Genomic DNA, 15923 nt, shown 5'->3' on the forward strand with positions numbered 1-15923 from the left:
CTTAACCACCTGCTCTCTCACCAATAAAAGGGGCTTCAGCCCAAGATCAGACGTGTGTGCGTGTTGTGCGTTTGGGTCTTACAGTTATACATATAAATGTGTACATCGAAAGTAGTATGGAAGTATGTACTAAGTATACTTGAATTAAGTGTACTTCAGCATACTTTTCCCTCTGAGTAATTATATTTGAATTACATTTACAATGTATTTTTACACATTTTAATTGAATTACTAATACATTTCTTATACATTATAAGTATTTACAGTAATATGAAAACCCTCTTGAAATATACTTTAAAAGGTAAAGGTATCGTAAAAAAGTATATTTAAAAAAAGTACAGCATTAGTTTAAAAGTATATTTAAAAGTAATATTTAAGTATATTCAAGTGCTTCTTAATGGTGTCTCCAAATAGTACAGTCAAGTATATTTAAGTGTATTTAAGTTTGTCATTAGTAGTAGGCTACTAATGATATATGATTAGTATATTAAGTACATTGTTAGAACAGCGACAATAGTACACTTTAGTATAATAAGTATACTTATTACCATTTTTTTACCTGGGTTTATCCATGTCTGGCAAACCGGGCCATAAACCTCTTGATTGATCAAAGCTTTCTGGTTCATCATAGCGCGGGCCCTGGCGCCATCTAGTGGCAATGTTTTATACATTTGAAGTAGCTCAGTAAGGCAACAACCTCCCCTTTAAGAATTTATCTTGTTTATTTGACGGACAAATATTCAAATAAAGTCTCTTTCAGGACTAGCTGGCTAGTTGCTCCTGGTGGTTATTGTGGTGGTCAGCAAACTAACAGACAATTGTATTTATTTTAACGTTAGTTAATTCCTAAAGAAGATGCCAGGATTTGACTATGGCGATTATGAGGTAAGATATCTAGCTTGTCAAATTAGATAATGTAATTCCTTGAGTCTTTACGAAGTCCATTGAAGTAGTAGCCTTGTCTTCTGATTATTGACGCAGTCCAAGCCAACCTAACGGTGCGTGTATATCATTCGAGAATGAGATGGCATTATTGATGCATTTTGGACACTAAGATGGTAGACATTTGTGTTCTACTAGTGCATGATTTAGCTTTGTTTCAATTAATTGGCGCTGTAACGGTGATGTTTCATTGTGCGACAATTGTGCATGCTTTACGGCAAAGCTGCAGGAACCATCTGCTAATGAGGAACAAACAGAAGTTGCGCATCTAGATAGACAGTTGCAGCGACAGAATGAGCATATTCGACGCATAATCTATATTGGCGTAGAAATGACCTATAGGGAAAAAGAATTTAAAATCAATTTCACCCCAGGACACGTGGAGCTGGTGGAGGTAATTTAAGGAGCGAGAACGTGCCTTTTTCAATGACTGAAAGCATCATTTGCTAGACATTTAGCGACTAACAATTTAAGTAAATACACAATATAAGTAAATTCGAGGATAGCCGGATGACTAACACCTGTATATGTATAGTTAATTGTGTATTTTGACGAACTAGTCGAGTACCTTTGCTGTAAGCGGTTTAGGCTCGTGTTAAGGACACCCATTTTGTCTTTGGTCGTTATCATGTATATGCCCGACAGCCGTGTTAAAAATACGATTATAACAATCTAAAATGATTCATGGAACAAGTTGAAAAGTAACGCAATGCATGTAGACGACAGAATACTCGTGTTTCCTAACCTCTTTGCTTTGGTAGGATTACATTTAGCACGTATGATGGTAGGATTACATAATAACTACTGTTCTTACATTGACCTGGATTTGACAGGTTTGTGTTGGGATGAATGCATGCTTGGTGCACGGTGTTGCTGGAATAAGTTGAAGATGGTGATCAATTAACTAACATGGTCTACTCGTCATATTCTGATGTGGCTGATGTGAATTTCCGGGAAGGAAGTGATCAGAATGAGGAGGAACTGAATTTGTTGATGGGGAACAGAATATGAGATAAGGGGACAATAACATTGTCCAACTTACTGCAAGTTTCTCTTCTCTGCTTTCATTACCCCGGACCGTCCCCTTGATAGATGTATTGATCAACAGGTTTATAGACTGATCTACATTTGTTAATTTAGCAGATGCTTTTATCAAAAGTGACATACAATAGGTGCAAATAGAAAAGAGCAGAAGATCACGGATCACAGGTGCATAGTTCTAACCTTATTTCACTGGTCAGAGTCTAGGAACAGTCTATACCAGGCAGTGTTCAAAATATCATCTCAGCTACCAGGCATGGTGCAACAGTAATCTACTGATCTACAGAGTGAGAGATGAATTGATTGTCGGGTATGTTGGGCTGTTCCCCCAGGAGGATGTGTCCATCCCCTACCGTCGTGTTCTGGTGACGGGCGCCACAGGCCTTCTGGGCCGGGCCGTGTACAGAGAGTTCCAGAAGAATGCGTGGCAGGCGCTGGGCTGTGGCTACAACCGCGCCCTTCCTCGCTTCCTCCGCTGCAACCTGCTGGACGAGGACGCCGTCAGGACCGTCATACTGGACTTTCAGGTGTGGTGCGGGCGTGTCTAGGGAGCCATGTACTGGATCTGTGGCTAGATTAGCTGTACTTTGCAGCCTGATGTGATAAGTCTCTCCCCAGCCTGATGTGATGGGTCTCTCCCCAGCTTGATGTGATGGGTCTCTCTCCCCCAGTTTGATGTGATGGGTCTCTCCCCCCCTCCCCCCAGTCTAATGTGATAGTTCTCTCTCCCTCAGCCTGATGTGATAGTTCACTGTGCAGCGGAGCGGAGACCAGACGTGGTGGAGAGACACACGGAGGCGGCAATCAACCTCAATGTCCACGCCACGGGGAACTTGGCCAAGGAAGCAGGTAGGAGGCCCACAGTCTGCTGATGTAGAGGTGAAGACAGGGAGATGTTGCAGGGATACACTGAAGACAGGGCGATGTTACAGGGATACACTCTGGTGAAGACAGGGAGATGTTACAGGTACACTGGTGAAGACGGGGAGATGTTACAGGTACATTCTGGTGAAGACAGGGAGATGTTACAGGGATACACTCTGGTGAAGATAGGGAGGTGTTGCAGTGACACTGGTGAAGACAGGGAGATGTTACAGGTACACTCTGGTGAAGACAGGGAGATGTTACAGGTACACTCTGGTGAAGACGGGGAGATGTTACAGGGATACACTCTGGTGAAGACAGGGAGATGTTGCAGGTACAAGCTCCAAGGTTACTACAACTACATCTAGTGGTAGTTGTGTGTATTACAGTAAGACTGACTCAAAATGTGAAATGTTGTCTATGGGAACTGTGCGAGTTTGCGTCAATGCTCAGTGTGTATGTGTGTTTGCGTGCGTGAATAGCATCCAACCAGGGCATCTTCCTGATCTACATCAGCACAGACTATGTGTTTGACGGGAGGAACCCCCCCTACGGAGAGAATGACACCCCTAACCCTCTCAACCTGTATGGCAGGTCCAAACTGGAGGGAGAGAGGGAGGTTCTCCGACACAACCCAGGTAACATACACACCTTTACCTACCTGTACCCAGGCAGGGATCTACGCTAACTTTTTTTTGCTGGAGCACATGTGCCCCAAAGTGACAAACCAAAGTTTAGGGGCACAGTCAGTTTCTGTTTTTAAAAACTTTAAACATTACATCATTATTAGACTATTAAATGAATTACACAAAATTTACCGGAGATAGGATAGGTTACTTATTCATTCATTACATATTCATTTATTACTTTTTCTATTCATGGTAACATTGTTTCAAATTGAATGGCTTGGCCAAGCTTTGTAGCATGGGAGTCTTGATCTTTTTTCAGCTGACAGCCAGATTTCAGCACATTTAGAGGCATCAAACATTTCCAGGGAGGGCGCCTCTGTACTGATCCGAATGAGGGCCTCTGTGGTGGATGGGTTCAAACTTCTCATTATTGGGAAATTTAGTTTTTATGTTGTATTTGCACCGGTGTTCATGTAGGGTCGCAACTGCGCTCTTGGTTTTCAGCATGGCTTGCTGTATAGAAGGGGACTCATTTGGGGGGTTAATTTTGTTGACGGAAGCATTGTTTAAATTTCTATTGTTAAACTCGTGTTTATTTTGGTATGTGTCGTGTTGGAAGTTAGTTTGCTTAGTTCTATTCACACTGAGTGTGAATGTCAGCTAGCTATATCGCTAGCCAGGCTGTTACAGCGCAGGACAGATGCAGTAGGCTATCGCAGGACGCAGCCTATGAGGTTTATCCGAGTCACAATTATTAGTAGTTGAAATCTCTCTTAAAAAGAGGAATAATCGTTTCCTGTTTGCATGTTTGACCATTTTCGGGTTCCATCATCTCTTTTCACGTAACTGGCAGCTGCAATAGGTTAAAAACATACACTGTATGTCTATGGTTAAAACTCGCTCGCACCCGTGCGCCCAAATACTTTAACATGCTTGCACACGTATTTTTACTCACTGTAGAGCCCTGAGTGGTGGCTTATTTAGTAGTTTATTGATGTTGTTGTGGTGGCAGTTATAGCAGTTTTTGACGTCAACTTGTCTTTCTCTCAGTCTCTGGAAGGTAGCTTTGTCTTCCGATTTATTTATTCATCTTTTGTGTGATTTCTCCTAAAAGGCTTACGCCTGGGACACACTGACTGTGATTAGCTGCGATCTGCTGCGAAGGGCCTGGAAGCGCCGCCTTTTTTTCTTTCGGCGTCCATGTTATCAAATGGGACCCGAAAAAATTCGACCAGCTGCCGAAACGATCGCTGCAGATCGCAGGCAATCGCGCGCCAGCTGCCGAAACGATCTGCAGCGGTCGTTTCGGCAGCTGGTCGAATTTTTGCGCGAGACGCTTACGAAATCGGCTTCAGGATGATAAAATACACCATATTAGTTGATATATTTGAACAAAATAACATTTTATTAAGATTTTACTACATTATTGTAGACTACGGTAAACATTTGTAAAGTTGTAGACTTTAAAATAATGTTTTTAATATTACTTGAGGCCTACGTACTTTACCAATATTCACCCTATATTAAACCTAACTACACAATGTTGTTAACAAAGGCCTTTCCATGTGTTTACCCTAATGAAAACGAATGAAAATAAACGGATTGATCTGTTGAGCTAGCATGCCCGTAGTTGTTTTGTTTGTTTGAGAGAAACGAGTTGTCACGCGTTCAGTGGCGGATATAGAACATTTTACATGGGGTGGTAAAGGGGTGGCAAGAGGTCTTGGCAGGGTGGCATGGGTAAACAGTACGTGGGAATCCCTATATGTGAATGGCTTTAACAAAAATACTTTTAAACTACGGTAGTTATTGTTTAATCATGCCCGTATACACTACAAGTGTTTTTAATTCACAACAGGAATAATCCCAGTCAGGGCCGGAGTGGGACCCATTTTCAGCCCGGAAGTGTAATGGCCCAAACCAGCCCATCCCCACCAGGGGCAGAGCCATACGTTGAACATTCGGGGCTTAACCCGAACCTAGGACCTAGGCAAGGTTTTGATGTCATTTAAAATCGGAACTTCACATTAAAGCGCGCATAGCGCTCCTTTTTTTAGGAAAGCTTAAGGCGACGGTTGTTGTGCTTTGCAGCACCGAGGTGAAGTTAGTTTCATATTCGACATTCGTCTCACATTCAGAAGACGCCACTTTGCAGCGTCAAGTTAGGGACCGGGTCAAAATTACCCATACAATTTTGAAAAAGTATGACTTTTATAATGATTTTATGACTATAAAACCTCAAACAAACAGCAGAGTATTCCAAAAATGTCTGGTATACTTCCACAGCCTTTACTTTTTCAATAAAGTTTTGAATAAAATTCCAATAAATCGCTAATCTCTGAAAATAGCATTAAATCTTCACTAATCTCAATAACCTTTTCAGATTTGTGTCAAAAAATCTCAAATATAGACCACATTATTCTAATAATGTCTGGCCTACTTCCACACCCTTTACTTTTCCAATAAAGTTTTGAATAAAATTCAAATTAATCGCTAATCTATGAAAATAGCATGAAATCCTTGCTAATCTCAATATATTTTTCAAACTTGTTTCAAAAAATCTCAAATACACCAGATTATTCTAATAATGTCTGGCCTACTTCCACACCCTTTACTTTTTCAATAATGTTTTTAAAAGAGTTATAGAAAATCACTAATCTCTGAAAATAGCATGAAATCCACGCTAATCTGGTGTATATTTGAGATTTTTTGACACAAATTTGAAAAAGATAATGATATTAGCAAGGATTTCATGCTATTTTGCATAAGAGCGTCTGCTAAATTACTAAATGTTAAGTATAAAATAGCTATAATGTTCAATATAAAAAAATAGAGTGTTTAGTGCAAATATGACCATGGTTGCAAAAATGGCAAGGGTGCAATATATGACAATGGTTTAAAGTCTGTGTGAACCCTTGGCCTTGTTGAAGAGGCCAGTGGTAGATGGAAAGAAACTGTTCTTGTGGCGTGAGGTTGTGGTCCTGATGGACCGTAGCTTTCTGCCGGAGGGGAGTGGCTGGAACAGAGTGTGTCCAGGGTGGGAGGAGTCGGCCACAATCTTCCTCGCTTCAGGGTCCTTGAGGTGTGCAGGTCCTCGAGGGTAGGCAGATTGCAGCCAATCCAGCCAGCAGTGCGGATGATGCGCTGCAGTCTGCTCTTGTCTTTGGCAGTGGCATAATTATCCTTGACTATTTTAGTCTAGTTTTAGTCGATGAAAACTGATGACATTTAGTATAGTTTTATTAAATGAAAACTGTATTTTAGTCTCTTTTTTTTATCAAAACAGAAGTAGTCTAAGCAGTAGTCTCGGGAGGCATGTTAATGCCAATAGCCTACCATTTGTTTAAATGTATGTATTGGTCTAGAATAAGGTATTCAAAGTCATGTTGTTAATGCCAAATTCAGTTCAGTGTGATTGCTATGTGAATAACAAAACTAGCTACAGTATTTGGCCAACAAGGGATGCTTAGAACACATGCAGTCACTCAGATAGGAACTAAGAACCCACTTTACACTTTCTTACACAAACAAATACACACACACACACACAGTACACATCACAGATGTTAACCCACTTTATACTCTCACAAACATACACACACACACACGCTAGTCACACACGTTTGTCTGTCGTTTTCAGCTCCAGTGGCTAACATTTAAAGCTAACGTCTAAAGCTAACAGACACATTAACCACAGCCTCATAAGTTGGCTAATAATAATAACGTGACTAAACAAGACGAAATAACTTTATAACATTTCATCTTGTCTCGTTTTGGTCAACGAAAATAGAGACATTTTAGCATAGTTTTTATTTTGTAAATCACATTTAGTCTCGCTTTTATTTGTCAACAATATTGCATTATACATTTAGTTATAGTCATCGTCACATGACCAGCATTTATGTTGCGTCTCGTTTTCGTCACATGATAAAGGTTCGTTGACAACGATATTTAGTCATAATTTTCATTGACGAAAGCAACACCAGTGAACACCCCACCCCCCCAGAAGCTGCAATTCTGCGCGTGCCCATCCTGTTCGGGGAGGTGGAGCGCGTGGACGAGAGCGCCGTGACGGTGCTGTGGGACAAGGTGCAGGAAGGGGCGGAGAGCTGCACCCTGGACCACTGCCAGCAGCGCTACCCCACATATGTTAACGACGTGGCCCGCGTCTGCAGAAACATGGCCGAGAGGAGGATGCAGGTGTGTGTGTGTTGGGTTAGGAGCATAGGAGAATGATACCATCCATTGAAATGAAAAAAACAATAATGTAATTGTGCTGAACTGTTATGTGTTGTCCTATTCTGTTGTGGCTGTGTTTCTAGTCTTGGTCTAATTCCGTTCTGTTATTTTCTGTTGTCATGTTCTCCCCCAGGACCCATCCATACGAGGGATCTTCCACTACTCGGCCAAGGAACAGATGACCAAGTATGAGATGGCGTGTTCCATCGCTGAGGCCTTCAGCCTGCCCAGCGGACACCTCATCCCGGTGGGTTCACATGACACGTTGTCACACAGTCTGACACTTCCCTCTGCCTCCTAACTCAACCCTTCTCTCCTCTCTCCCTTTCTTCCTTCCCCTCAATCTCTCTCCTCCCCCCTCCCTCTCTCCTCTTCTACTGCTACTGCTCCCTTCTCTCCTGCCCCCCTCCCCCCTCCTCTCCAGCTAACAGAGCAGCCTGCAGGTTCGGGGGCCCAAAGGCCCCAGAATGCTCAGCTGGATTGCTCTCGTCTGGATCTACTAGGCCTCAGCACCGAGCCCCACCCCTTCAAGATGGCTGTCCGAGACTGCCTCTGGCCTTTCCTGTACGACAAGCGCTGGAGGCAGACCGTCTTCCACTGATCACACCCCCACCAAGCCACGCACCCCACACCAGTGACCACACCCCCTGATCCCAGCCTAGCCACACACCCCACACCAGTGACCACACCCCTGATCCTACCTAACCACACCCACACCACTGACCTAGCTGTAAAAACAACATACAAATACACCTGTGTTCTGGTCACATTCCATGTCATCTGGAATAAACCATGTTGTCACGTACTAGACCATCTTCTGGAAGATTGCGAGTTAATTGTCTTGTCCTGGTGGCTTCTGTGTGCACAAAATTGTGATTGCTCGCCACATCAACTTCTGGTTCTTTCCTTCCAACATTCCCCTGTTCTGCTGTTTCAGTGGAAAGATTAGGAACCAGTAGTCTGGTTGATATGACAGTGAGTGAGGTTGCCATGACAACAAAATGGCATCATTTAATTTCAGTCCAGAACATCCTGGTCCATGGACCTCTTCTTCTCTGGACTGTGTCCACAGAGGAGGGAATTCCCATTTATTTCTGTCTGGAATGAAGAAATAAGAAATTGAATTTGATTGTGATAAAAGTAATTAATTTAATGAACAAGATACATAATTTCTTCTGGTATGTCAATTACTCTACTACTGAAAGCACAGGAAAATTAGTTTATAGGTTACGTTAATTAGGTCATGTGTGCTCATTTGGGAACTTAAACCTTTTATGCATGTTAAAGGTAAATTAAGAAGCACTTAATTCAATAACTTGCATAAAATATCCAGACTTAAAACGTGCACTGTAGGCCAATAGAGACTGTTGTAAAGTATTTTTTTGATTATCTGTTTTAGCTAGCTAACTGTGACAATCGATGAAAGTATTGGTGGCATAACAATGTTGCCATGTTAATCAGTGACTGTAAGTTAGAAGAAGATTGAATGCATTAAACTAGTGTGCAACTGCACTTTGCAACTGCACTTAAATAAAACCTCTGGTCTCCTATCCCTCTGGAAAACCTTGAAACAATTTGTGATTCCTTATGTGAAATCATGATCTGGTAGTAACTCACCTTTATTAATAAGAAAATGTTGTAGCGACAGAAAACCTTCCAATGGAGTTAATGCTGCTGATGATCTGCATTAGTTATTGATGGTCTATGTCCTACAGACCGGGAAATGATCTGGAACGCTTTAGTGAGCGTCATTTTGTTACAAACCGCACATTGTTTTTCCCCACGCAAAGATAGGTAGGTATGATAAAGGGATTTAACCACTTGTTATGAAACGATTCACAATAACATAAATCTGCTTACACCTATGGCAGAAGCGTTGTTAGACATAAAACTACTGGGGCGCAGGCCCTTATTCATATCCCTTTTTTTCCAAGTTTGCCGCGCACAATGCACTAGGATATAGAAACTCCCCTTGCTTAACCCACTAAAGAGTTCAGGGACCCAAGTTTGATATCAGCTTTGGCAGGGACATCAATAGTTAATGCTTGCCCGCACATTTCTTGGCATTCATTTGAGCGCTTCAAGTAATTTCGTTTTTATGTTTTAGTCAAAATAATATGATCGGTAGGCCTATTTAGAAACTATCTTTAGTTTTGTAATGTTTTCTTAGCCTACCTCAATTCTGACTTGTGTGCCGAGTCTGACACCTGGGGCCTCGTAAACGTTGCGTACGCACAAAAAGCTTGCGTACGCTGGTTTTCACGCACACGGTGTGATGTTTAAAGATTTACTTGACGTGAGAATGTGCGGGCCGTCACGGAAACTTTAGAGCAGACGTGAGAATGTGCGGACCGTCCGCAAAGTCTTGTCTGGCTCTGTAACATGGCGAATTCTAACTGTGTCGAAACTCACCAAACATTACAAAATAAAGTTTCCACTACAGTTTCTGTAATACGTAGGCATAACGTTAGTTATTCAAAAAAAATATTTGGGCTACCTAATACAAGTTTGATCATTAATGTGGATGATCACATCAAAATGCCAAAACGGGAAATGCTATATAGCCTTCTGTTTAATCCGCCACCACTTAATAACTTCTGTTAAACTTTAGGGTGTCAAACGAACGACAAAATCACTCTGGAAATGCATGTCACGCTAACCCTATAGTTGCCATGCTGTTACGATGCACCACCACTCGTTTCTTAATTTAAAGTTTTACAGTTTTGCTCTGGATAAGAGCGTCTGCTAAATGACTAAATGTTACATCGGACCATTTCTTCTTAATTTCTGCCATGGTCCTTGGACTTTGCGGACGGTCCGCACATTCTCACGTCTGCTCAAAAGTTTCCGTGACGGCCCGCACATTCTCACTTCAAGTAAATCTTTATACATCACAAAGTGTGCGTGAAAACCAGCATACGCAAGTTTTTTGTGCGTACAACGTTTATACACGAGGCCCCTGGACTTCTGTGTGCGTGCTGCAGTGACTATTTGCAAGCTCAAAAGAGCGCTCTGACATGGAATTCTGCATGCATCGGTTTGTGTTTTCGGTTAAACACTTTGTACAAGCGATGATTGGGATACTGCGTTAATTTTTTCAGGGATTCTCAATATAAATGAATGCACTGACTAATAAAGTAAATTGTTAAAACTCAAACTTTTGATTTTACTGGGGCACGTGCCCCAGTATAACGACGCCCCTGACCTATGGTTTAATCATTCGTGAAGGATGAGGGCGTGAGGTAGGCTAACGGGAGTCAAAAGGCCACGAGGTGCAAATTTAAAACTAAGTCAGGTGACAGAGGCCTGACACGGCGTCCGGTACATTCACTTCGGTTTTCTCTTCTGTTGAGTTGAGCTAGTCCTCATTATCGTTTGTTTAATTGAATGATAAACTTTGTTACTATACATCAGTAGACCAGTAGGCTGGGCTACAATTTACACCTGACCGGTTGAACCGGAAAGAGCAGCGGAAGAAACGCTACTTTTGCGAGTGTTCGGACGGAGTCTGTCGTTTGTCTATCAACTTCTTTCCCACCGTCGCGGATCAGCTGTCTCTCCGTCGTCGAGTTACCGATCAGCAAGTTACGGCAACAGAACTCCCCTGAGCGACTGGGATTAAAAAACGCAGTCACCTGTCTTCTGGAAATGTTTATTTTTATATAATTCAAATCAAGAAGAGTAAAAAAGGTTATCTTGTCTTCAGTCGGAACGAGGGGACACCCCAATTCAGTTCTCCAGCCCCTAAGGTAAATTGTGATTTATTTATTTATTTATGCATTAGCCTATGTATTTTTATAGACAACTAAACTAGGTTGTTTCCAACCTATCGGCCGTGTAGGCCAACTTATGTGATTGGTTTTGAGTGGTGTTTTAACAATCGGGAGATGGGGTTAAAGTAATAGGAAATATCTATCCATGATGATAAGTTCTCATTTATGGCAGTGAACATGAGAATCAGATGCCATATGGAGAGCCACTGAAACAGTCGCAAAATTTCTAGCGGAGCCGCTGCTGTAATTTTACACATGTTCGGTCGAATTAGAAGCAGGAATGTGTTCTGTTTATCCTCCTCTCTCTCTCTTGTCCTTTCTCACACATACACTCACAGTGTTGGTCACAAGGCAGAGCAGGCAGTCTCTGTCTTGGCCTCCACAAGGCGTCCATTCAGACCGTTTGCAGCCGTCAGCAGAGGCGCTCAGCTTATACACATCCAGCCCAACGACTCCTAGTGACAATAAACCATACAGATTTACTCCTGAATGACTGTGGTGAGCAGATAGAAGATTCCGTCAAGCTCCAGTAGTTATCTCTGTCACCAGATAAAGTAATTCCATTTAAAGGCCTGGTTGTGACCAGTGTTCCAGTCTCATGGTGTTTCTGGCACATGACAGAGATTATGGACACTGTGCCTTGACTCATCACATTTATGTCTGCTGTCTGTCTGTATGCCTGTCTATCTGCATATTTTTGGTGCCCAGAACAATATGTAGATGCAAGACTCCTGACGGTGACTCCATGAATGAGAGAGAGAGAGAGAAGAGGGCCAGAGAAAGAGGGAGTGAAGGATGCAAACAAAATATTTACCTGCTTGTTTTATAAATGAAGGCTGAGAAATTCCCCCCTTGTTTCAACTACTCTTCCTCCACATCCCTCCCTCCCCAGATGAACTACGAGCAGCCCCCCCCCTACGGGGGTATGCCGCCCCCCACCGCCCCGGGCTACCCTGGCCCCATGGCCCCAGCCTACCAAACCCAGCCAGGGTACCCAGACCCAGCTTACGCCCCCCAGCCACAGGCCTACCCCACCCAGGGATACCAGACCCAGGCCTATCCAGCCGGCTCCTTCCCCCCCGGGCCCCCAGGAGTCTACCAGGCCCAGCCGGGGTACCAGGGGTACCAGGTGCCCCCCCCAGGGCCCCCCCACCCCCAGTACGGCTGGCAGGATGGCTCCCCTGGGGCTCCCATGTACGGAGACCCTGCTAAGAACACAGGTGAGCAGAATGCCTGGAGGATGAACGAATGGACAGATGAGAGGAGAGATGGCGAAAAAAGAGAGATGGAGTATTAGGAATAAAAAAGACAGGGTAGAGAGAGGAAGAGGAGGAAGGGCAGAGAGAGGAACAGGTAGAGGGAGGGGAGAGTTGAGCCAGGGGCTGGGGAGACGAACAAATGAGAGGACAAGATGTACTGAAGAGAATAAATTAGAGGGGAGGAGAGAGAAGCGAGAGATGGAGGGATATAAGTAAACAGGAAAGAGGGCAACAGAGAGAGAGACAGAGAGAGAGACAGAGAGAGAGACAGAGAGAGAGACAGAGAGACAGAGAGAGAGACAGAGAGAGAGACAGAGAGAGAGAGAGAGAGACAGAGGGAGAGAGAGAGAGCGAGAGGAAGCAGGAGCCAGGGAAGAGAGAGGAGAGGAGGATGAGAGGAGTCCCAGATGTGTGAGGTAGGAAGCGGTAGAATATTCCTGTCCTCCTTTGTGTTCCCCAGTGTACGTGGTGGAGGACAGGCGGTCAGAGGGAAGAGGAGGAGGAGGAGGAGGGGGGGGGGAGGCGTGTCTCACCGCCTGCTGGACAGCCCTCTGCTGCTGCTGTCTCTGGGATATGATGACCTGAGATACCATGACCCCTGACCCCCACCAAGACCATTGACTCCTGTCATGACCCTACCATTAACCCTGACCCCTGAAACCTGACCCCCACCAAGACCCTAAGATTTTACCATGACCCCTGACCCGACCCCCACCAAGACCCTAGACTCCTATCATGACCCTATCATAAACCCTGGCCCCTACCATGACCCCTGAACCTTGACTTGAACCATGAACCATCACCCTTGAACCCTGACACCATCATGATGCACCATCATGCACCTTGAAGAGTTTACAAGATGGATTTCCTGAATGGTCCATTACCGTGACCCCTGACTCCAACCCTCAACAAGCCATCCGTTCTCAAGTGTCCGTTCTTTCCTTTTTATTGTGACTCACATAGAGACCTGTTGACCTCTCAGACCTGTTGAATGTGTGAGATCTTACATGTGATAATGTTAACAAATTGTCCATCTAGATTTTAACACCTCATATTGATGTATTTCTGTTTTCATGTAAGAGGTGTGTTTGAATTATAACATTGTGAGATGTTTTATGGTTTTCTGCCAGTAATAAAAAATATTGTTTCTCCCTCCATGGAATCTAGTTTACAGTTGTAAGTATAGAGAACTTAACAGTACATGGGCAGCCATGTTAAAAGAGTGGGGTCAGTACTGACAGTGTATTAGACTTATCAGTTAGACTGGGAGGTTTGTGCTGAGTTTGTCCAGCAGCTAATTTTGGTCTGTAAATTCTGCCCCCCTCTTCCTCTCCCTCAGAGACTAGCTTATACAAGAGGGAGGGGGGGGGGGGGGGTTAGGATGTTTGGTGGTGGGAGGGCCCGGTTTCTATTTCTGAAAGGTCAGATGTGTGTAGCAGCAGCAGATCTACTAGTGGGAAACAGCTGCTGTCTTACCATACCGACAACAAGGCTCTGCTAACACAAGTTTGGACAGACAGACGGGTAGACAAACAAACAGGTAGAGAGAGACAGGCCTTGCCAACACACAGGTAGACAGGTCCTGTAGACACACAGGTTCTGCTAACACAGGTCCTGCTAACACACAGGTAGGCAGACAGACAGGTAGACAGACAGACATGTCCTTCTAACACACAGGTAGAGACAGGTAGACAGAAAGACAGGTCCTGCTAACACAGAGGTAGAAAGACAGACAGGTTAGTCTGTCTAGTGCTGCTAGAACAGGTAGACAGGAACCTTTTTCCTCTCTACCTCCTCTCCCTTTTCCTGCTGACACCAGATAAACACATGCTAATACGTTCCTCCAGTCATGGACCTTGTTATCCAGGCTGGTTCAAGGTCCTAGGTGGGTACAGCTCTCTTAGAGCATTTAACTGCAGATCAAGAGGTTGTACGTTCAAATCCCCTTCTGTACGTCTCTTTGGATAAAAGTGTCTGCTAAATGAACACATTATGAATATATTATTAACCTGCCTCACTTTACACTTCCCAAGGAGCAGGTGTTATAGCCGCCCAGCCTGCCGTGTGTCTACAGGGGTCGGAGGTCAGAGATGTCGCTAGCAGATGCTAATTACGCTAGTAAAAATAAACCTGACTGCCATGACGACCGTGTGCATTTATCACAGATGGGATCCTCTAAACAGAGAGGACAGCACCTCTCACAGTCTCTCAACACCAGCCCACCCGGAACACAATCACCACTTGTTTAGGTCAAAATAACAATAAGAATTATTCCCATAGGCTACATAGGTGGTTTGGTTTCATATTTCAGCTGTAGGGGGGCGGGAGAGAGTAGAGGTGACGAGAGAGTAGAGGGCAGGGCGAGAGTAGAGGGCAGGAGGAGAGAGGAGAGGGAAGGAGGAGAGGAGAGAGTAGAGGGCAGGAGGAGAGTAGAAGGCAGGAGAGAAGAGAGTAGAGGACAGGAAGAAAAGAGATAGGGCAGGAGGAGAGAGGGCAGAAGGAGAGAGTAGAGGGCAAAAGAGGAGAGACTAGAGGGCAGAAGAGTAGAGGGCAAACGAGAGTAGATGGCAGAAGAGGAGAGAGTAGAGGGCAGAAGAGGAGAGAGGGCAGGGGGACATTTACATTTTGTCACTTAGCAGACGCTCTTATCCAGAGAGACTGACTTACATTAAGTACAGGGACATTCCCCCAAGGCAAGTAGGGTACAACGTCATTTTTGGCACGGCCGGGAATCGAACCAACAACCTTCTGATTAATAACCCGACTCCCTAACCGCTCAGCCATCTGACTCCCTAGAGTAGAGGGCAAGGGGGAGAGAGAATAGGGCAGGAAGAGAGGAGAGAGTAGAGGGCAGGAGGCGAGAGGAGAGGGCAGGGGGGGAGAGGAGAGAGTAGAGGGCTGGAGGAGAGAGGAGAGAGTAGAGGGCTGGAGGAGAGGGTAAGGGGGAGAGTAGAGGGAGGAGGAAAGTGGAGGGAGGAGGAAAGCGTAGAGGGCAGAAGAGGAGAGAGGGCAGTAGAAGAAAAACACGACCAGAGCATCATGGAAAAAAAGTTTATTCAGAATAAACTTCCCACAAAGTCCTCTTCACCCTAGACTGAAGAATCGTCATGACAACAGCAGGTATCATCATTATTATCATCATGTACATATGGATGCATGGACCGACCGAGGACACT

The 15923-nt window shown here is 44.2% G+C and overlaps 2 protein-coding genes across 3 annotated transcripts; both read left to right on the top strand.

Moving 5' to 3' along the window:
• The first annotated feature begins 745 nt into the window (after positions 1 to 745).
• Positions 746 to 8523, top strand: mat2b (methionine adenosyltransferase 2 non-catalytic beta subunit methionine). 2 transcript variants are annotated; one of them, XM_067229012.1, is made up of 7 exons: positions 746 to 885; positions 2316 to 2510; positions 2718 to 2832; positions 3330 to 3485; positions 7483 to 7676; positions 7849 to 7962; positions 8140 to 8523. In XM_067229012.1, exons 1-7 carry the CDS (start codon positions 856 to 858, stop codon positions 8314 to 8316), a joined length of 981 nt encoding a protein of 326 aa, XP_067085113.1. In that variant the 5' UTR covers positions 746 to 855; the 3' UTR covers positions 8317 to 8523. The 2 variants fall into 2 exon arrangements, with proteins under 2 accessions (XP_067085113.1, XP_067085112.1); XM_067229011.1 differs by lacking the exon at positions 746 to 885 and adding an exon at positions 1178 to 1336.
• Positions 8524 to 10983: 2460 nt separating this feature from the next.
• Positions 10984 to 13902, top strand: LOC136933635 (cysteine-rich and transmembrane domain-containing protein 1-like). Its single transcript, XM_067229106.1, has 3 exons — positions 10984 to 11464; positions 12381 to 12708; positions 13208 to 13902. The coding sequence occupies exons 2-3, from the start codon at positions 12381 to 12383 to the stop codon at positions 13330 to 13332; spliced, it is 453 nt and encodes a 150-aa protein (XP_067085207.1). The 5' UTR covers positions 10984 to 11464; the 3' UTR covers positions 13333 to 13902.
• The last annotated feature ends 2021 nt before the right edge of the window (positions 13903 to 15923 follow it).

The sequence above is a fragment of the Osmerus mordax genome, chromosome 25, assembly GCF_038355195.1.
Source record: "Osmerus mordax isolate fOsmMor3 chromosome 25, fOsmMor3.pri, whole genome shotgun sequence".
NCBI classification, from domain to species: Eukaryota; Metazoa; Chordata; class Actinopteri; order Osmeriformes; family Osmeridae; genus Osmerus; species Osmerus mordax.

What these genes read in the sequence shown, in the direction of transcription:
- mat2b (XM_067229011.1), top strand. Translation starts at nt 1,274, where the DNA reads ATGACCTATAGGGAAAAAGAATTTAAAATCAATTTCACCCCAGGACAC. An exon ending in GAACTTGGCCAAGGAAGCAG is followed by an intron (nt 2,833 to 3,329) that starts GTAGGAGGCCCA and finishes GTGCGTGAATAG; the next exon opens with CATCCAACCAGGGCATCTTC. An exon ending in CCAGCGGACACCTCATCCCG is followed by an intron (nt 7,963 to 8,139) that starts GTGGGTTCACAT and finishes CCTCCTCTCCAG; the next exon opens with CTAACAGAGCAGCCTGCAGG.
- LOC136933635 (XM_067229106.1), top strand. Translation starts at nt 12,381, where the DNA reads ATGAACTACGAGCAGCCCCCCCCCTACGGGGGTATGCCGCCCCCCACC. An exon ending in AGACCCTGCTAAGAACACAG is followed by an intron (nt 12,709 to 13,207) that starts GTGAGCAGAATG and finishes TGTGTTCCCCAG; the next exon opens with TGTACGTGGTGGAGGACAGG.